General features: G+C 45.6%; 1 protein-coding gene across 6 annotated transcripts in view; it reads right to left on the reverse strand.

The window, feature by feature from the left end:
* The window catches only part of MTMR1 (myotubularin related protein 1), an 82,377-nt gene that overhangs the window by 10,449 nt on the left and 48,920 nt on the right, over positions 1-23,008 (reverse strand). For all 6 annotated transcript variants that reach the window (XM_088478841.1, XM_088478840.1, XM_088478839.1 and 3 more), the window contains 3 exons: positions 18,353-18,538; positions 9,468-9,674; positions 9,051-9,143 (listed from right to left, as the gene is read on the reverse strand). In XM_088478841.1, the coding sequence (XP_088334967.1) occupies positions 9,051-9,143; positions 9,468-9,674; positions 18,353-18,538 (486 nt within the window). The remainder of the gene's footprint in view (positions 1-9,050; positions 9,144-9,467; positions 9,675-18,352; positions 18,539-23,008) is intronic.

Genomic DNA, 23,008 nt, shown 5'->3' on the forward strand with positions numbered 1-23,008 from the left:
CATGGGTGGCCTCGGTTCCGGATACTGGTGTCTCTAGGTCCAGGTTGGGGATGAGGTGGATGAGAGTTGTGGATGTTTCCAACGTGTTTCGGCATACGAAGCGCCTTCTTCCAGCATACATCTAACCTCCTTGTACGTTAAACAGCCCTTCTACTCAAACCATGCTCTGGCGTGACTAGGTAGCACCAAGCGTCTTTCGTGTGACTTTTTACCTTCAAATGCGTCTTATTCACACAGTGATGCGAATAGATAGCACAAGCAGCTTCTGCGGATTAAAATTATGTGCAGCATGCGTCTGTGGGTGTATCTGCATGTGAAACGCTACGTTACAGTGTAAGCGGCTGTAACACTGTAACGCAACGTAGCGTTTCGCATGTAGATACACCCGCAGAACATAGGCATGCTTCATATCATTTTAATCAGCAGAAGCTGCTTCTGCACAGCATGGTGCGATTAGAAGGGCTGTTTAAGGAGACTAAATGTATGAGGACACATCTGTAATTCATTGGGCATCTGAAGGCTGCAGGAGCTGGTCATCTTACATGTTATAATGGGTTTTGCAATAACTAAATCACTAGCATAAGGCTATTTTCACTGTTCTGTCCAGTACAAGGAACCCAGCTTATATATGGTAATGACATCTAGCTACCCCATCAGACTCAATTTGAAATACAAAGGAACTTATATGACCTTATTTTCTCTATAGTTATTATGGATCCCAATCATATTGCAGCAATATAAACAAGGTCTGTACCACTACTACAGTGACAACATATATGCTGGAGGACCCATACCACTACAGTCACAGTGAACGGCATGTAGTATTATTACTAGGTGGGTGCAAGAAATACAATGCCATCTGGCAAGTGTGTAATGCTGGATGTCAAAACCAAACATGTGCCACGTGCTGGAGGTCGCTACTAATACAGTAATGGAAGTAACTATCACTACATATTGCTCCAATAGCTCACTAAAATCATTAGGATTCCAATCCTGTTTGTCGTAGAGCTGATCAATTGCATGATGTTTGTCAATAGCTAAATGGCTCTCTTTGTGCTGACAAGTTCTATGATGAAAGTACAGAACAGTATTAAAAGTAGAGGTGTGCACCGGCCACTTTTCGTGTTTTGTGTTTTGGTTTTGGTTTTGGATCTTTCTTCGTGTTTTGGATCTGGATTGGTTTTGCCAAAACCACCCTTCCGTGTTTTGGGTTCTGGGTTTTGTGTTTTGGATCTGTATTTTTTTTTTAAAAAGCATAAAAACAGCTAAAATCACAGAATTAGTGGGTTTTTCTGTTCCTATGCTATTATTAACCTCAATAACCTTAATTTCCACTAATTTCCAGTCTATTCTGAACACCTCACAATAGTGTTTTTATGTCCAAAAGGTTGCACCGAGGTAGCTGGATGACTATGCTAAGCGACACGAGTGGGCGGCACAAACACGTGACCCATCTAGGAGTGATACTGCAGTGGCAGACAGGATGGCAGTTTGAAAAACTAGGCCCCAAACTGTACATAATGCAAAGAAAAAAAAGAGGTGCAAGATGGAATTGTCCTTGGGCCCTCCCACCCACCCTTATGTTGTATAAACAGGACATGCACACTTTAACAAACCAATCATTTCAGCGCCAGGGTCTGCCACACGACTGTGGCTGAAATGATTGGTTCGTTTGGGCCCCCACAAAACAAGCTGGCAATTAATCTGTCCCTGCACAAACTGGCTCTACGGAGGCAAGATGTCGTCCTCATCCTCCTCATCCACCGATTCCTCACCCTCTTCAGTGTTGTGTACATCCTCATCCTCACAGAGTATTAACTCGTCCCCACTAGAATCCACCACCACAGGTCCCTCTGTACGTTCTGGAGGCTGGTCTCCCTGGAAGAGTTGATAATTCATTTTTATGAACATCATCTTCTCCACATTTTGTGGAAGCAACCTCCCACTTGGATGCTGTCACCGATGTAATCCTCCACCATTCTGTCAATGGTGACCTTATCATATGTAGTGACAGTAGACATGTCAGAAATTGTTGCCAGGTCCTTCAGTCCGGACCAGATGTCCAAACTTGGTCCTGCCTGCCCTGCATCACCGCCAGCGGGTTACTTAGGATAGCGAAGTTTTTTCCTGGCAGCCCCAGTTGCAGGAGAAAATGAAGAAGGAGCTGTTGACGTGTCACGTTCCGCTTCAGCGGACAGTGTGTTCACCAGCAGGTCTTTGCACCTCTGCAGGCTTGTGTCGGCCGGAAAGAGAGACACCACATAGGCTTTAAACCTAGGATCGAGCACGGTGGCCAAAATGTAGTGGTCTGATTTCAACAGATTGACCACCCTGGAATCCTGGCAAAGCGAATGAAGGGCTTCATCCACAAGTCCCACATGCCGAGCGGAATCGCTCCGTCTTAGCTCCTCCTTCACTTTCTCCAGCTGCTTCTGCAAAAGCCTGATGAGGGGAATGACCTGACTCAAGCTGGCAGTGTCTGAACTGACTTCACGTGTGGCAAGTTCGAAGGGCTAGAGAACCTTGCACAACACGGAAAACATTCTCCACTGCGCTTGAGTCAGGTGCAAACCCCCTCCTTTGCCTATGTCATAGGTGGATGTATAGGCTTGAATGGCCTTTTGCTGCTCCTCCATCCTCTGAAGCATATAGAGGGTTGAGTTCCACCGCGTCACAACCTCTTGCTTCAGGTGATGGCGGGGCAGGTTCAAGAGTGTTTGCTGGCGCTCCAGTCTTCGGCACGCAGTCGCTGAATGGCGAAAGTGGCCAGAAATTTTTCGGGCCACCCAAAGCGTCTCCTGCACGCCCCTGTCGCTTTTCAGAAAATTCTGCACCACCAACTTTATTGTGTGAGCAAAACATGGGACGTGCTGGAATTTGCCCAGATGTAATGCCCGCACAATATTGGTGGCATTGTCAGATATCACAAATCCCCAGGAGAGTCTAAGTGGGGTAAGCCACTGGGCGATGATTTCCCTCAGTTTCTCTAAGAGGTTGTCGGCGGTGTGCCTCTTACTGAAACCGGTGATACACAGCGTAGCCTGCCTTGGAACGAGCTGGCGTTTCTGAGATGCTGCTGCTGTTGCTGCGTAAGGTGATACATCTACCCAGTGGGCTGTCACAGTCATATAGTCCTTAGTCTGCCCTGTTCCACTTGTCCACATGTCCGTGGTTAAGTGGACATTGGGTACAACCGCATTTTTCAGGACACGGAGGACACTTTTTCTGACATTTCTGTACAGTCTCGGTATCGCCTGCCTAGTGAAGTGGAATCTAGATGGTATTTGGAACCGAGGACACACTACCTCCATCAATTGTCTAAATCCCACTGCACCAATGGCGGATACCGGACGCACGTCTAACACCAACATAGCAGTCAAGGCCTCAGTTATACGTTTTGCTTCAGGATGACTGCTGTCGTACTTCATCCTCCTCGCTAAGGACTGTTGGAGGGCCAATTGTTTAGTAAAAGTAGTGGTGTTCCTACTTCCTCTCTGGGATGATGAACGACTCCCAGCAGCAGCAACAGCAGCAGCGGCAGCAGTAGGCGTAGCAATGCAGGATCCTCCGGAGGAATCCCGGATAGGAGAGTCAGTCATGCCAGTGACATGGCCTGCAGGACTACTTCCGATCCTGACTAAGGAGGAAATTGACGAGGAGGGAGTTGACGGTGTGGTTTGCAGGCGCTTGGATACAACAGGACAACGGGATTTAGACTGCTTACGGTCTTAGCCAAAGTTTCTGAACTTGACAGTAACTTATTATGAACGCGCTGCAGGTGCCGTATAAGGGAGGATGTTCCTAGGTGGTTAACGTCCCTACCCCTACTTATTCCACCTTTACATATGGTACATATGGCAAGACAGTTGTTGTCCGGATTTGGATAGAAATATTGCCAGACCAAAGAGGTGGAATGTTTGGTCTTCTGCCCAGGCATGACCATGATGGGCTTTTTCATCCCACGGACAACAACTGTCTCCCCCGGAGCCTGATTTAAACAAACCACATCACCATCAGAATCCTCCTCGCCAACTTCCTCCTCAGCGCCAGCTACACCAGTATCCTCATCCTGTTGTACTTCAACAGTGACATCTTCAATTTGCATATCAGCAAGTGGACTGTGGGTGCTCCTTTCAGCACTTGCAGGGGGCGTGCAAATGGTGGAAAGAGCCACCTCTTCCCGTCCAGTGCTGGGAAGGTCAGGCATCGCAACCGCCACCACACTTGGACTCTCCTTGGGGATTTGTGATATCTTCTTAGAACGCACAGTTCTTTGCTGTGCTTTTGCCAGCTTAACTCGTTTGATTTTTTTAGCGGGAGGAGGGCTTCCATCGTCATGTGAAGCTGAACCACTAGTCATGAACATACTAGTCATACTAGTATGACACACACTAGTAATAGGGAAAGACCTTAGCCGTTCCTTGCCACTCCGTGTCATAAATGGCATATTGGCAAGTTTACATTTCTCTTCAGATGATTTAAATGTTTTTTTTAAGGTCATTTTCCTGAACTTTGTCATTTGGGATTGTATGTGGCTTCTACTATGACATTGGGCATCGGCCTTGGCAGACGACGTTGATGGCATGTTATCGTCTATGTCATGACTAGTGGCAGCAGCTTCAGCACTAGGAGGAAGTGGTTCTTGATCTTTCTCTATTTTATTTTTATCGGAGAAAGTTTGGTCCTCCATTTATGTTTTATCGATTTGATATATACGTGCGGCTAAGGCGCACACAAACACAGAAAATATTTTTTTATTTTTGCTGGAGAGTAGTGCACTTTGTGGGTTACAGCACCCTTTAAGAAATGAGCCAGCCGGCTCTTTACTTATGGGACACAGGCGCACGCTTGGCGCTGCTCCTTTGTTGATGCACGTGCGGCTACTGCGCACACAATTCACAAACAGAAAATATTTTTTTATTTTGTTTGGAGTGTACTTTGGGGGTTACAGCACCCTTTAACGGTCAAGCCAGCTGGCCCTTTACTTATGACACAGGCGCACGCTTGGCACTACTTTGTTGATGCACGTGCGGCTACTGCGCACACAATTCACAAACACAGAAAATATTTTTTTATTTGATTTGGAGTGTACTTTGGGGGTTACAGCACCCTTTAACGGTCAAGCCAGCCGGCCCTTTACTTATGACACAGGCGCACGCTTGGCGCTGCTCCTTTGTTGATGCACGTGCGGCTACTGCGCACACTGGCCCTGATTCAGAGCCGGACGCTCTGACCAGAGCGCTCGCTCTGAATCAGGGCCCACCTCCATTATTATGGAGCGTCCTCCTGGACGCTCGTATAGCTGTGGGTCACCACCCACAGCATATACGAGCGTGCAGGATGATGGTCGCGATGGTCTTGACCATCGCGACCATCGCCAGTGCGAGCAGCAGCCTGCGGTTGAGTTTCTCAACCGCAAGGCCAGGAGTGATTTTGGCTCTATCAGAGCCAAAATCACTCCCACTGACATCACTAGTGATGTCAGTGGGGCCGGCTTCTGACGGTAGGCGTTCCCTTGGGAACGCCGCTGTCTGGCAGGCACGCTCCCGGCACGCCCACCAAAGGGGGCGTGCTGTCAATCAACATCGACAGCACGCCCCCTTTGATCAGACACAACGAGCGAAGGAAAGTCCTTCGCTCGTCGCGTCTCGCGCATGCGCACGACGGTGCTCCCTCCGTCGTGCACATGCGCAGTGCACACCATCGACCCACTTGCGAGCGGACAGCCACTCGCGAGTGGGTCTGAATCAGGCCCACAATTCACAAACACAGAAAATATTTTTTTATTTGGTTTGTAGTGTACTTTGGGGGTTACAGCACCCTTTAACGGTCAAGCCAGCCGGCCCTTTACTTATGACACAGGCGCACGCTTGGCACTACTTTGTTGATGCACGTGCGGCTACTGCGCACACAATTCACAAACACAGAAAAAATATTTTTTTTTTTAGCACTTGGGGGGAGCACCCCCTGGACAACACTACAGCACCCCTTTAGGACTGGGACACTGCACAGGACTTTGGAGTGGACACAGCCCCTATGGACAACTGACTGCACAACACAGTCCAGCCAGCCCCTATGGACTTTGAAGTAGTGGACACAGCCCCTATGGACAACAGCAGCACAGCACAGCACAGCACAACACTACTCTGCACTACACTACACAGCCCAGCCAGCCATAACTCCCACCCTCCCTCTTCACTGTCCACAGCAGAGTGAGAAAATGGCGCCGACGCGGGTACCTTATATAGGATCCAAAACCCGCGAGACCCGGAAGGCGGGATGATGACGTTTTGCCTTGATTTCAGATCCGAGTCAGGCGGGAAAAGTCGAGCCTGACTCGGATCGGCCTCGGATCGGTTCGGATTTCAGAAATCCGAACCCGCTCACCCCTAATTAAAACATATATTCTATATGTATATAAATAACAAAACACCAACACAAATCGGAACGGGATGTAATTATGAGACAGGCGGCCGCAACATCGGAATCCCGACAAGGGACTTAAGATAGGCGTCGAAATACGGACGCCTATCTTAATCCCGACGCTGGAACACCATCCTGGTGCCATCACGCCCCTTTGCCATTGGGCATAATTTCCTATATTCTGGGCATGGACCACTGTACTGTAATAGTAACAAGGTCTGACTTCAGGTAACATGGCAAGATAGAAACATGGAAGAAATAAGACAATGATAGGATACTGCAGCCCCCTTTACATTGCTAATAGGAACTTTCCATTCTCTAAACAGGGTAGCAAAATGGACAAGCAATGGACAGAGTGAGTAACCGCTTTCTTTGTGCTCAGTAAAAGCTACTGTTATTCTAATGCTGGGTACACATTTAGACGATGGATCGCCATCAGATAGACCGATTGGTAAACTATACACAACTAACAAATTGGCCTGCTCGATATCTCTGGGCTGACATGACAACAGAGTGGGCATTTAATTTGCCCGCGTCAGCGATCCCTGCAGCAAGTATATGGGCGGTTGGCAGGTCACCCATACACAAAATATGTTTCAGATATATCAGCATCGGCTGTGCTGAAGGGACTAACTGATAGGTCTGTGAGCATCATTCTCCGTTTCGGGAAACGGAGGCCATCGCTGCCCCTTCCCCGCCCACAAACGGCAGCAGACTGTCAATCAATGACTGTCTGCTACCAGTATGCATGCGGGATTGAAGGTCAGTTCTGCACATGCGCAGTATGTGTCAGACACCTGCGCAGAATCCAGACTATCGGGAATCTGCGCTCAGCAATGCACTAGCATGCACTGCTGAATCAGGTCCATTGTTTGATGCCAAAATAAAAGTTAAAAAACCTCCAGGCCACACATTGCACTGACAAAGTTGGAAGTGGTTGATTCAGCAGAACCTGGACTAGATATAATATATATACCTTCACTGAAACTCTGACAATAAAATATTTTTTTTTATCTCGGTTTTATGGTACTAATATATGAGAACTGGTCAGTGGTGACCTCTGATTAAACGACCCACATGATAGGTCGAGAAACGAGTCAGATGATTGTGACTCATACCAGAGCACGGAGACACTGAGCAGCCACGCCACCCCCACATTGCAGCACTGGAACACAGCTCTGTCAGCTCTGACAGACCAACAGGACGTAGCCAGCTGCATATAATACAAGCTTGCCGCGCACCATCTGTGGGAACACATATCACCCCCCCACGCCAGCAGCACTCCAGTGACCAGGACACTAAGCCCAGTCCACCAACACAGTCCCCCGCTATTGCGGCTGGCCACCGCTGACCAGGGACAGCGGGTGCATTGTCCGGTAACCAAGAATTTTTTAAATACGATGGGAGAATTGTCAGAACATATTAATTTACTAACCTGCTGCAATGACTTTGAGGGATGGGTATGTAATGCTGACAGTCGGGATCCCATCGGTCAGAATCCCGACAGGGTTAACATATTGACACTTGGTGGTAACCGTCACCCTCTCCCCGCCCTAACCCTCCCTCTTTGGTGCCTTACCCTAACCTCCGCCACTAGTGCCTGAACCTAACCCTAACTCTCCACCCTTAGTGCTCAACCACCCCCTAGTGCCTAACCCCCACGATACTTACCTTCGGCATGCCGGCGATCAGTATTCTGGAGTCAGGATATAGTCCGTCGGCATGCCGTGTGGAGGCATGCTGACTACATCCCGACTTCGCTTGACTGCCGTTTTGTGTGGCTTGATATTGAATGCCCTGCACACAAACACCTCCACGAGTAGTAATCAATGAAAGGAATATACATTGCTCTTACTAATCCAAGATCTGTTGGGTGCTATTAACTATAGCTACAGACTGCTTTTATGTGACTGCCTGCATCTATTAATCAGTTTACAGTGACAATATAATAACTAATATTGCTTTCTCTGCAATTTTCATGAACCTGGTTTTGTGCACATATATTGAATGATGTTTATACTGAGATATATAGATTTTTTTTTTTTTTTTTTTATTAAAATGATATTCTCTTAATCCAGTGCTCCCTTCTTTTTGGGTTTGTGTTTGAGTTTTTGTGGGGAACCAGCACCCCATTTCTGAAGAGAGCAGCAGGTTTTAAGTGTGTATGCAAGTGCTTCATATAAATGTATAATTGGTTGGACAGATACACATCTTATCCTGTGCATACACTATACAATTATCTGTCAGATATCTGTCCAATCTGGCTGGTTGGAATGAAAATCTGATAATGTATGGGAGCAAATGACAGTCGATTATATGGTTTTAAACACTGGAAAACAGACAAAAACGGTTACATATGTTCTATTTAACCAATTTGACTGAATGTCCATTTTTGTCTGTTTTCCAGTGTTTGTGAACAAATATACAATTGTCATTTGCTCCCATACATTACCAGATTTTCATTCCAATCAGCCAGATTGGACAGATATCTGACAGATAATTGTATAGTGTATGCCCAGCATTATCACCTGGTATATTTAGATTTTTTCTTTTTTTTCAGTGGTGACACCTACTCACATTAGACATGCTAAGCAGCCATTAGCGAAAATACCATAAAACACCGTTACCTGATTTGTCATTTGCCATACACAGTCAATGAACTGAAGGAAAATTGGGGAGCGATCAGCATCTGCGTGATTGTCATCTCCATGGCCCACTCTCTGTAAAGATGATAAAGAAGTCATGCATTCTAACTTGTATACTGACACTTCTAACTACCACAAGGAAGACAATACTTTCAGTCACAGAGGCCGACTTATGAACATGTGTCACATAGCATAGCAATACAGAAACCCTTAGCACCGTAGTTATTCCAAAATTTGTATTATCTGACTAGCTTTTAACGAAAGCTAAACATTATTGCTATGAAATACTGAACTTCTGTCAAATTTGCACCATGCTAGTGAGTAATCCAGCAGCCCCTATAAACATCGTATGCCAGTGACACACACCACACTTGTCTAGACCAGGTGTCACACACTTACCACTGCAAACCTATGGCCAAAGCTTATCCACTCCTTCTCAATTAGAACCTCAAATCCTTTGATAGTCCGGTAATAGCTATCCAACATTAGCATGGCCAAAGAAGTTAGTTGTGCTGTCCGGTCCCAGCCGTCACTGCAGTGTACCACCACCGAGGTCTTGCTTGATTCAATCTTGTCTGCAATCCTCACAGAACCAGCCAAGAGCATCTAGAAAAACAACAAAGACTGTGCGTTCGTGGAGACATTTATTGGGGATACACCAGGTAAATCGGTTTAGGAAATAATATGCCGAACAACAAACTATCCATTCCATAATTTAATTTTAACATTACGATGAAGGGGCTTAAATGCTTAGATTGGTCTTGTGCCATGCCCACTAAAAGATAAGGGAAATCAGGATTCAGATGCAGGTGGTAAAATCATCCAAATTTAGTGGAGCCTGAATCTTGGTAAGAACCCTTAATAATTATCTGAATTCTTAACAGAATCCAAAATTTTGGTGCATCATTACAATTTATAAAATTGTAAATCTCAAGTATTGTGGATAACCAGCGTGATTACCACCGGCATCCTCTGCCAGGCATGGAATAGCAGCCAAGCAGCTGTACTGGGAGACTGTGCTGATTAATTTGATATGTGACACGTATATCTGTGTGAAACGGACTCTCTGAATCAGCATACAATGTAGAGGCTGCAGTTTATTTCCACGCCAAGTTCCATTTACAAGTTCCGTTTACAGACTCGGGGGGGTGTCCAATTAGCCGCGATAACGCTAAGTTTTCACCGGCGACAACTCTTCGGACCCATCGCATAAATTTGCTGCTATGCGCGCTCCCGTTTATCATGCAAACCAATTACAAAACCGGCGGTAACACATTCGCACAATAATTTTTACAGGGTTGTCAGGCGAAAAGTACAGGTGAAAATGGGGAAATCAGCCTGTACCCCCAAAAAAGGTAAACTAATATTGGGTAATAGTATAGAAGTCTTTTATTGGCCATAATCAAAGGGTTTTGAGTTCTTAAATAGTGACAAATGGCTGTTCTAAGCATTTTTCTATAACAGTAAAAATTAGACTTATGGTATAACATAGTGGTCCATAGGTTCCACAGAAAATACCTTGGGGTATGTGGTTGGAGTGATCCAGGCACCAAACAGTTAACAAGCTCCCAGCTCGCAGGATGCACTGGGACCTCCTCCATATATATCCCGCCCCTGGCTACAGGCAGTTAGTTTGTTATCGAGCCCAAGCAGGAGAAGGAAAAAAAGATGAAAAGGAAGGACCCTTGTACTCCAGAAACACTCTCTCTTAAGAAGAGGGAATCATGGAAAATACAAAAGAAAAGATTACCCAATAACACCAGGTGCGTTAGGGTGGGTGCTCTGCGGACCCTATGGACCTCGAAAAAAAAAGTGTGTCAACAAAGGTATGTTATACGATAACTCTTATTTTCTTCTTCGGGATCCATAGGGCCTACAGAAAATACCTTGGGGATGTCCCAAAGCAGTGTTTCAGTAGAAAGGAGGATCCTACGCCCAAAGGAAACATCCTGAGAGGCAAATGTGTCAAATGCGTAAAATTTGACAAAGGTGTGGATGGAACACCACGTGGCTGCCTTGCATATCTGTTCAGCAGAGGCACCATAGCGAACCGCCCACGATGGTTCCACAGATCGAGTGGAATGTGCTGTTGCAGTGTTTGGAACAACAAGACCAGCATGTATGTACGCTTGAGAAATTGTCATACGCAACCATCTGGCCAAAGTCTGTTTGTTAGCTAGCCAGCTTCGCTTATGACAGCCATACAACACAAATAGAGAATCTGACTTTCTAATGGAGTTGGTGCAATCTACATAGATACGTAGTGTACGGACAACATCCAGTGATGCTTCACCTGCCGAGAGGCCTGAAGCTTGCAAAGCAGGAACCATAATTTCTTCATTTACATGAAACCAGATACCACCTTAGGAAGGTACCCCACCCTAGTACAAAGAACAGCTCTATCCTGATGAAATATCAAAAAAGGAGAGCGAAAAGAAAGGTCTGCCAAATCATAGACCCTACGGGCAGAAGCAATAGCCAGAAGAAAAACTGTCTTCGCTGTCAACCACCTTAGGTCTACTGATTTCAGGGGTTCGAATAGGGGAGCCTGTAGAGCTCTGAGAACCAATGTCAAATCCCACTACGGGGGGGACAAAGGGAGTCTAAACCCTCAGAAAACACTGAAAAAAATATTCTAACATCAGGCTATGGTACGATCCTTCGCTGAAACAAAACTGAAAGTGCAGATGCCTGAACCCTCAGGGTGACCAGACGGAGACCCCGATCTAAACCAGCCTGAAGAAAAGAAAGCACTCATTAGGGTCACATTTTCTAAGTTCACACCATTAAAAATACGAGCGCCAAATTCTGTAATAAATGCAGGCAGAGGAAGGTTTCCTTTCCCTCAGCATTGTCTGAATTATAGAACTGGAAAAACTTTGTACTTTTAAGACGGAGGTCTCAAGAGCCACGCCATCAAAGACAGACGAGAAAGATCTGGATACTGGCAGGGCCCCTGTATTAACAGGTCCAGCCTTAGAGGAAGAGGCCACGGAGTGTCTATGGAGAGACTCTGTAGGTCGGGTGAACCAATAGCGTCTGAAATACATGTGGATGAAGAGCCCACTCTACGGCGTGTATATCCTGCCGACTTAGGAAGTCCGCTTCCCAATTGAGGACTCCTGATATGAACACTGCCGAGATTGCTGAACGGTGACATTCTGCCCAGACCAGAATGTTTGATACTTCCGCCATGGCAGCCTGGCTCCGCGTGCCTCCCTGATGATTGAGGTAGGCTACTGCGGTGGCGTTGTTGGATTGTACCTGGACAGGCCTGCCCCTTAGTATTTCCTGTGCTTGAACAAGCGCTCTGAATACTGCCCTTAGTTCCAGGACATTTATGGACAGGAGACTTTCCCTGGTCGTCCATTTTCCTTGAAATGTGTGTCGACCTGTCACTGCGCCACATCTGCGGAGGCTGGCATCGGTCTAAAGGAGTACCCAATCTGGAAAACAGAATGGGCGACCCTTGTTGAGACAGAACGTCTGTAACCACCATGACAAGGACAGTCACACTACTGGCGAGAGATGGATCGTCTGTGACTTTAGTGAGTGGTACTCCCCATTCCAATGCAAGAGATTTAACCGCTGCAATGGTCTGGAGTGGAACTGCGCATATTCCACCGTGTCAAAGGTGGACACCATGGATCCCAGAACAGGCATTGCTGCATGAATAGATACTGACCGGCTGTGAAGAAGCCTGCTTATCCGCAGCTGAAGGGCCGCGATCTTGTCTTCTGGCAGATATATCCTCTGTGCCAGAGAATCCAAGCGCGCCTCTAAATGCACCATCTGATGTACTGGCAGAAGCGATGACTTCTTCCAATGTATGACCCATCCAGGTCTGTGTAAACAGGCAATTGTCAGTCTGAGATGATGCCAATCTGTGGCGATTGTGCCAATAGTAGGAGATCATCCAGGTATGGCAGTATCCTCACTCCCTGGCGCCTGAGGCAGGCCGTCATTACTGCCGTGATTTTGGTAAACACCCGAGAGGCTGTTGATAAACCAATAGTCAGTGCCTGAAATTGGAAATGTTACCCACGGTTCCTGCGGTTTGCAGTGCTGCAGTGAGACGGTGTAATTGATACATGAAGATATGCAACCTGAATATCTAAAACGACACCATGAAATCCCCCGGTTCCATTGCCAACACAATCGACCGAAGTGTTTCCATATGAAACCTGGGCACCCGGATAAATGTGTTGAGCCCCTTCAGGTTTAGAATAGGCTGGTGAGACCCATTGGGTTTCTGAATCAAGAAGAGGTTGGAATAGTATCCCTTTCCTAGTTGATTCACTGGAACTGGGATTATTACCCCTGACAACAGCAGGAGGGCGTACCCCTGGGAGACCACCTCCCGAACCCAGGCATCTGTTGTTGTGAGGTGCCAGGTGTCTGAAAACTGAAGAAGTCGGCCTCCTACCCTGGGATCCATCAGGGGGTGGTCCGTCCCATCAGATTGCAGGTTTATCCTCAGACCTGGGAGCTGGACGTCTGTTTGGCCAGGACTTCTTAGACTGCGGCTTCCTGTGAGAACTGGTTCTAGAGGAAGATTGAAGATGCTGAAGGTAGACCAGCCATTTTAGAGGCTGCCACCGTAGCAACAATCTTGTCTAATTCTGTGTCAAACAATATCCCTCCTGTAAATGGAAGGGATTCCTTAGACCCTGCATCTGCTTTCTAGTCTCTTAACCAAAGGGCTCTCCGAGCCACAACTGAGACAGCTGATGCTTTAGAGGATAATATACCAGCATCCAATGCTGCCTCTCCCAAATAGGACGCTGCCTCCTTAACATAGGAGATAATTGTCAGCAGTTCCTTGGAAGCTTCTGGAAGAGTATTTTCCAGTGCCATCATCCATTCCTCAATGGCTTTGGAAACCCAGGCCGCAGCCATGGCCAGGCGAGTAACAGCTCCTGATAGAGAAAAGACTGCCTTGAGACAGGCTTCAAGTCTCCTATCTGTGGAACATTTAAGAGAGGATGCAGATGGTATGGGCAATGTGGCACTCCTAACCAGATGTGCCACATGCACGTCTACTGACGGCAGAACTTCCCATTTGGTGCACTCATCCAATGGAAAGGGGTATAAGGCCTCAACCTTTCTTGTAATATGGAATTTCCAATCCGGAGAACTCCATGCTTCCACCATAAGTTCCGAAAGGTGCTCAGATTTAGGAAATTCAGCTTTCACAATTTTCTGGTGTTTGAATACTGGAGCCTTTCTTTGTACCAACTCCTCATCGTCTAGGTTTAAAACAACTTTGACCGCCCTAATCAGGTAGGGGACATCTGCTGTTGGAAAACGGTCTTCCTCTCCCGAGATAGACTCCTGAGAGGAGACAAGCATATTCCCACACTCATCAGAAGATGCACCAGAATCTGAGGGCTGGATAACGTGATGCCGACCGCCTTCTGGTTTTTGGCTGTACTGGCCTATCTGCTTGCCGCGGTTGCTGGAAAGCTGCTGAGGACGAAGCCACATTCTGACACGAGTGAGCATACATGTCCACCCAGGAAGGATGCATAGGTGGCATAAACATAGTAGGGTGCAGCTGCTGAGGGTATCCCATCAATGGGGCCAGTCCAGGGACGGCCAACCTGTCTGCAACCTGCGCCATGATCTGGGAGAAGGCAACCCAAGGAGGTTCCTGTCCAGAAGCTGGTAGGTTTGACTGATGTGGTGACTCTTTAAAACAGTGACCACATAATTCATCTTGTATGTAGTCCTGTGGGGATAACCCCACTTTGCAGGTCATACATGACACCAGCACAGGGGCAGCAGCCACCTGTCTTTCAGTTTCTTTGACCATAATATCTCTAAAGTTATACAAAGTCTGATTATAAATGTGAATGTTTCACACCCAATATATCCCACACACCTGTAGTAGAGGGTTAATGAGGAGAAACAGCAGTGATAGGCTATGACTGACAGTTATTCAGAAATAAAAAAAGGCAGCATAACACATAGCAGATTTCATAAGTCACATGCAATGCACACAGATATACAACTGATATATATATATATATATCAAAAAATATATATCTCAAAACCTGAACCAGCATCTGGGTCGGGGGAGGGTCCGCCAGGAGAAAGCTTACCTCCCCATTGCTGTATGGATCCACCTGGCACATTAACATGGCCGCTGCCATCAAGCCCCTGGCTGTCAGGATCCCTCATGTCCCGGTGGTCTAGTGTTGGAGACAGTTTGAACACGGCTCCTCACAACAGCGTCCCAGACGAGTCTCCACCGCCGGAAACACGGACTGCCACATGGTTCCTCGCGTTAGCGGCCGCGGGGAACCACCTTACCTGCATCCCCAATGTTTCCGCTTGCAGTCCTGGGCCGTCTAAGCCCGCCAAAATCACCAGTTCCGTCTCTGGTGTTGCGGCGCCGACAGGGGAAGACGGAGCTGTGACATGGGCGTCTATCCGGACGCATAGCTGCTTTAGGTTCTCCCCTCAGTCAGCACGCGCCACTGCTCAGAAAAAAAAAAACTCATTTGGGACTGCTTCCGCAGTCCCACGGTAGTAAGGTGCCTTCTCGCACCAAACAAAAAACGAACTACCTGTAGGCAGGGGCGGGGTATATATGGAGGAGGAACCAGTGCATCCCGGGAGCTGAGAGCTTGTTAACCGTTTCGTGCCTGGATCACTCCAACCACATACCCCAAGGTATTTTCTGTGGACCCTATGGACCCCGAAGAAAAAAGATAAGAAATAAAAAAATTTTGGCCAAAGGTAACGCTGTAGTTAAATTAGGGGTACATAAAATGGGGGCAAGTATATTTTTGAGCACTTTTAAAAAATACACCTGCTGCAACACAATGTTTAAACCAGCCCCCTTGACAAAGCCACCTAAAATACCTAACCCACTACTTTGAATCAATTTTCCTGCACTTTTGACTTTTTCATCCCAAAAATGATGTAATTATTGGCCCAAATAAGCTAATTAAAAAGTATTTGTGCCCAATTAGTCATTAAGGGGGGTGTCCCAGGGGTTCTGCACCAAATCTCGATACTTTAGACTAAAAATGGGGATTTTGCACAACTTTTCACCTACTCAGAGATGGTGAAAACTAATTTGCGATAATTGCTATGAAAGACTTCAGACCGCGGCTAATTGGACAGCACGATAACCATCAAAAAACCAATACTACAATTGTAGCATAACAAGTTAATCAGCACAGTCTCCCTGTGCATCCTAGTCACATCATACTACGACTTAAACGCATTTTTCAAAAATCCATTAAAAAAAAAAAAGAAAAAAAAACGCATTCAGACGAATAAAAAAAAAAAAAAAAAAAAAAGGACGCCTGACGCTAGCAGAGCTGCACCAAACCTGGTGGTTCATTCACGCCAGGCGTGTCGATCTGCGCGGCGTATTAAGGCTAGATGAGCAAGGACACATCTGTATATTAGGCATGTGCTTTTACAATATATCCCTAAACACCAAGAGAAATGCATCCATTAATTAGATCTACATTATGTTTTCTGATTGCCGTACTTAACACAGCAGCAACCCAACATAGTAACAGAGCTCCTTTCACCCACATCCCAGGATAATATGATCACAATATTAAGGAGAAATGGAAAGTTTAAGTAAGAAATCATGAAGATTACCCAAAATGAAGCAAAGGGCAGTTCTAGTATTTATTTCAGAATAGATGTAGAGCCGGATAGTCCATTAGAACATTAAGGCTCTCGCCTACGGCCACATTGGGCACTGAGGAGCTCGAAATACTTTAACACAAGGGTGGCCAATCTGGTCCTCAAGATCCCCTAACAGTTTACTTTTTCCAGACCACCTAGCTGGTGCATAAGTGTAGTCATCCCGTACCCAACCCTTTTGTAAATGTAGAGAAAAGTGTGTTCTATTGTTTATTTTGAATTAGTTTACTTTATCGGCTCAAATATGTGCTTGAAATGTACTTTGTGAACAGCCAACTGAAATAAAATACATAAAACATTAAAAAGGTGTTTCCACTTAAACTAGGACTATGCCTCCATCTCCCACTTCCCTAGAAATAGGACTTGGTGGGGGTTCACCTCCTGGGACCATCACCATTCATAATTAACAGGGTTCCAGACCTCATATAAAGCTGGGACCTTCAGGTCGGTGTTGGATCTCTCCTGCTCTCTAACTTTGCTATGACCTCCTCTACATAAACCACAGTATAACAACCTTTATAATAAGGACAGCTGCTGTTGACGGATATTATGAAATCAGGAAGAGACATAATAGAGGTTCTAATTCCCTGCAAATCTATTGGCAGGCTGCACTGGGGATGCGGTTAAGATGACAGCGGACGGGATGCCTGACGTCGGTATACCGACGCCCAACAGGAAGCCGACCCCGCAATCCTGGAGGGATAAAGATACCGTGGTTGGCATCCCAAAGGCAAGTATACTAGAGTTAAGCTGCATACACACAGTACGATCTGTACCACCAAGGACTGATAAGATATATTTCAGTGAAGTCATCCTGCCACATCTCTGAACAGGCAAAGTTGACAATATCGTGCAAGTTGGCCTGCATGTACGGACGATCATAGATATCGTTATCGTCCATGCCGGAACGCGCATCGTTGGTCGTTCACTGCATAAAAGGAACGATATGAATATATCGTTGAACGATATCGTTAATAGATATCGTACCATGTGTATGCATCTTTATCTATATATAGGTCAAGCCCACAAAATGGCCACCACCACTGCATGCAACAGATTTACAAGGAAACCAGATTATGACACTGGGCCTGGCTCAGAGAATGACGCTAATGCGATCACAGGTACAATTTCGTACGCAACGCAGCTGCAAAAATTTGCTAATGTTAGCAAAGATCGCCCAAACATAAAGACGCCCACTGCTGCCTTCTTACCTGCGTGCGATGATACATACCTGCGTGAATATCGCTAATACCTTTAGACATGCAGAGCTGTGTATGCACTTGCAGTGGCTAATTTATGCGCACCCATGTAACGGCGTTTAAACGGTCAGACACGCCTGCATTTCTCTGATCACCCCACCCCGTCACCACCCCCCAATGCTGACACCCTGTCACTGAGTCTGCGGTGGATCCTATGTGCGTCTGCGTTCGCTACACACGCACACTGCGGCTTACATGCATGCGCGATGGCAAATAATCACTCGATTGCGTGCATAAGCGCCTTCGCGTCAGTCTCTGAATCAGCCCCACTGTCCTCATCAGAACCACTGATAATCAAGTGCTTGAAGCTCATTTACATTGTTCACATGAAAAGCTGTATGTGAAAGTTACCCGTATATATTCAAGCCAGTGTGTTCCATCGATATTTGTCAACCAGCGTGCCTCATCAATGGCCGGATAAACTATCTCCTTCAGCTTGCGCAGGGACTCCCGCATCACGTGGATGTTGTGTATCTCCAGGAAAATGAGCTCTGCATTAGGGTAAGCAGTCTCACTTTCATATCCCCCTCCTTTTGCCTGCAGTACACAAAGCACAATAATAAACACTGAATCATGTCAGGGCTGGGAAATGTCTTGCAATGAATAATCTGATAACACCTATACAAAAGCCTGTAAGATGTATGAATGCAAGTTGCCTTGGGTAACGAAGTGAAATGCTGTAATTTTATTAATCTAAATATTTCTTTTATGCTTCTAGAAACATTAATTGCTTGGAACACAATATTTACATTGCACATTTCTTACAGACTGTGCATTTATACTAAAAGGCCATTTAAACATTGCCACCGATTCTACAGCACTAACATCAGTAACTACTGTTCTTTCCTGAGTGTAGACCCTGAGAATGGCAGTTACAGTGCAGGATCTATAAGTGGACTATTGCTCCCCCTAATAAGCATCACTATGACAAGGCAATCAGGGTTTTTGTAAACAGACCAATTCATGACACAAACAAAAACTAATCACAATTAGAGACATTTGTGTATTACACGCAGTAAGATCTCTATATAATAGAGGCTCTTAGTGCACATTTTCCCCAGACTGTGAAAGCCATCTGCCATGGTACAGTGAATAACCATCTGATAAAGTCACCTTGTCATGGTAGATGGGCATTAAGTCTACACATTATTGTAGAAAGTGTGCTCCTGCCAGTGGCAAACGCAGTATTTCTAGAGGGGGGGGGATTTCCAAATGCTTGATTTTAAAGCAAGTGTGGCCAGTCCATGAACAGGGCATCGTACGCACTTAACAAGCTATAATATACAGTCAGGTGCATAAATATTGGGATATTGACAGAATTTTCAAATTTTGGCCTCTATTCACCACTACAATGGCTTTGAAATGAAACAAACAAGATGTGCTTTAACTGCAGATTTTCAGATTTAATTTGAGGGTAATTACATCCAAATCAGGTGAACGGTGTAGGAATTACAACGGTTTCTATATGTGCCTCCCACTTTTTAAGGGGCCAAAAGTAATGGGACAAACTAAACAATCCTAAATCTAACTTTCACTTTTTAATACTTTAGGTGCGTACACACTGGACGATAAAGTGGATGAGTGAACGATATCGTTATCGTTCAGTCGTCCACTTTATCGTCCATTTTTAACCCCAAAAAGATGAACGATAACGACGACGCGCGTTCCCGCGGGTCGTTCGTCATTATCTTTCATCGGGCTGACATGCAGGCCAACCTGACGATCTCGTCAGGTTGCTGCATGTCAGGGAATGGGGGAGAGAGCCCGGCGCTGAACAATATCGTTAATGATATCGTTCAGCGGCTGTGCTCAATGTCATGAACGACATTGAGCGCAGCCTGCCGGGGACAACACTACACGATATCGCTCAGGGAGCATATCGTGTAGTGTGTACCCACCATTTGTTGCAAATGTTGTTCCAGAACTGTAATGGCTTTTTTAGATGTTGTTTGGCAAACTCTAATCTGGTCTTCCTGTTTTTGAGGCTCACCAATGGTCTACATCTTGTGGTGAACCCTCTATATTCACTCTTGCAAAGTCTTCTCTTGATTGTTGACTTTAACACATATACACCTACCTCCTGGAGAGTGTTCTTGATTTGGCCAACTGTTGTGAAGGGTTTTTTCTTCACCAGGGAAATAATTCTTCTGTCATCCACCACAGTTGTTTTCCGTGGTCTTACGGGTCTTTTGGTGTTGCTGAGCCCTCCGGTGCGTTCTTTCTTTTTAAGAATGTTCCAAACAGTTGATTTGGCCACACCTAATGTTTTTGCTATCTCTCTGATGGGTTTGTTTTGATTTTTCAGCCTAATGATGGCTTGCTTCACTGATAGTGACAGCTCTTTGGCTCTTATATTGAGAGTCGACAGCAACTGATTCCAAATGCAAATGTCACACCTAGAATCAACTCCAGACCTTTTACCTGCTTAATTGATAATGAAATAACGAGAGAATAGCCCACACCTGTCCATGAAATAGCTTTTGAGTTGATAGTCCCATTACTTTTGGCCCCTTAAAAAGTGGGAGGCACATATAGAAACAGTTGTAATTCCTACACCGCTCACCTGATTTGGATGTAATTACCCAAATTAAATCTGAAAGTCTGCAGTTAAATCACATCTTGTTTGTTTCATTTCAAAGCCATTGTGGTGGTGAATAGAGGCCAAAATATGAAAATTCTGTCAATGTCCCAATATTTATGCACCTGACTGTATGTCATACGAGGTATAGTGTATGGAATAATTCTGACACATACAGGACTAGCAATCACAGTATGCCATTATATGTGGAAGTAAGGCCATCCTGCTTGAGCTGAATGTTTTTATCTCAGATGTGGGCTACATTCCAGATCATTTGAGCAAGTTTGGGAGTGACGGGGAGCAGCACAAGAACCTTGCAGTGCCCTGGACATATATGTACAGATTGATCTCCTTATGTTCTGGATAGTGTATTATTATACAGTATTAATAATTGACCCTATAGATGGTCTATATCAGTGCACCCCCTAACAGTGCATGTTTTTCAGATCTCCCAGTTGGTGCACAAGGGTATGCATTACTGGCTGACACATTTTAAAAGATCATCAAGTGGTGCCATATCACATGAGACATTGAGGGGATCTTAAAAACATGCAACTTTAGTATTATATTCTATTTCTATTGTGGTGATCATGGTATGGGCTGGGCAGTTTTCAGGCAACCGGAAACCCCCCTGCGTTTGCCTATGACTGCATTTTTGTCCTGTATACCATTATATACATATGCTGCAGAGAAGTCAGAGCTCATGTTAGTTCTGTAGATTAAGCAAACATAAGAGCAGACACATATCTTGTAACTTAGTTAGACACTGTGGCCTGATACAGAGGTGGAAGCAGCAGAGTACATTTATGCAAATGGTGTTACAAATTCCTTCCCTTGTGTACCTCATTGTGGCTGAATGTGCAAGGACCGAGATGCCCACTTTCAGTAATACCGATTGGTACGTCCTAAGATGCCACCATCGGTCACACCAGCCATATAGCAGGTGCAGTTTCTCCATCTGACTATGACCTCCTATGTCAGCGGCTGTGTCTATGTATGCACTCATTTCACTGACACTCCCGTGACATTATAAGGTAGCAGAGCCAGTGAAACAGCCTAGAAAGCACAGTATTATAGTATTCACATAATAGGTACTTCACACACCAGCAATGCAAATGGCAGTAGGAGCTCAAATGGTTTCACTGGTCTTTTCACCTTCACTAGGAGGAAAGCATACTATGCACAATATTATAGTTCTCCATTCATCACTCTTGGAATGGTCTGTTGGGAACCACGGTATCTATGCTGCTGGATAGTTTGTCCGATTTTCTAAATTCTGTGACTATTTAACAGCACTAGACCTAGGATTACACTTGGTTTTCTTTTATAGTCAACAAGTTTACCTAGGATGCACTAAAAGCTATATTAGGGAACATTTATGAAAAACAAGGGTGTAGGAAATGTGTATACAGAGAAATGTAATGGGGTTAATAAAATGTTTTTTTTTTTTTTACATAATAACAGTTTATAGCATCAATTACAGTAATACTGGGTACACACTAGACGATATGTTGTCCGATCCCACGTATCGGAGCGACATATCGGGTACATTGTCTAGTGTGTACCCATAATATGCGCGCTCTCGTGGGTCATTAGCGACATTGCCAGTCTGCCCTACTACAGGGGCGACAGGGGATGTCGCTAACAATGTCATGCTGCAGAATGCAGCACGGACATGTCCCTCCCCACCATCAGACACGGCATCGGCAAGTGTGTATGCATTTGCTACATCCCGGGTCACATCGTCAGCGATGATGCTTTGGGTACGCATCATCTAATGTTTACCCAGTTTAAGGCAAAAAGTAGACCGAGGGAGCAATTCAATTAGATGCGATGTGGAGTCAATACTGATGATGTGTCAATGTGAAAATGGGCAGGATAATGGATGATGTTAGCTAACTGTATGTATAGGAGATGTGCGCACTGCACATTGCCCGCACTTTGCCCCGGAACGTGCAATCTCATTTGCATGTAACTGAATTGACTACTTAGATTGTCAGCTGGGAGAATTTCAACAAGATCAGGATTAAGAAAATCCCTGAGTATCCCGGACTCTCTCCAGACCTGGCTATTTTCCCAATAATATCCTCATGGATTTAATGAAAGGTTTAACCTTATACCAGGGGCGTTTTAAGAGAGGAGGGGGCCCGTGTGCAGCCTCCGTTTGGGCCCCCTCCTCTCTGTCAGCGGCACTGAACCCTGTAGAGTCTGGCTTCATGCCAGAATCCACTGCGCATGCACGGGTCTCCCTGAAAATGGCGCCCGCTCCTACTTTCCCATGGATATCTTTTCTACGAATGCTCAGATCACTAGGAAAATGGGCACCGCCATTTTCCCGGTGAGTGTTTGCTGCTCTGCACTTTGGGAATCTGTGGAGAGGTAAGTATAATTATAAGTATCATTTTAATTATGGGTGCAGGGTGTGCGGT

The sequence above is a fragment of the Taudactylus pleione genome, unplaced genomic scaffold, assembly GCF_031769625.1.
Source record: "Taudactylus pleione unplaced genomic scaffold, aTauple2 ptg000222l, whole genome shotgun sequence".
In the NCBI taxonomy this organism is placed as follows: domain Eukaryota; kingdom Metazoa; phylum Chordata; class Amphibia; order Anura; family Myobatrachidae; genus Taudactylus; species Taudactylus pleione.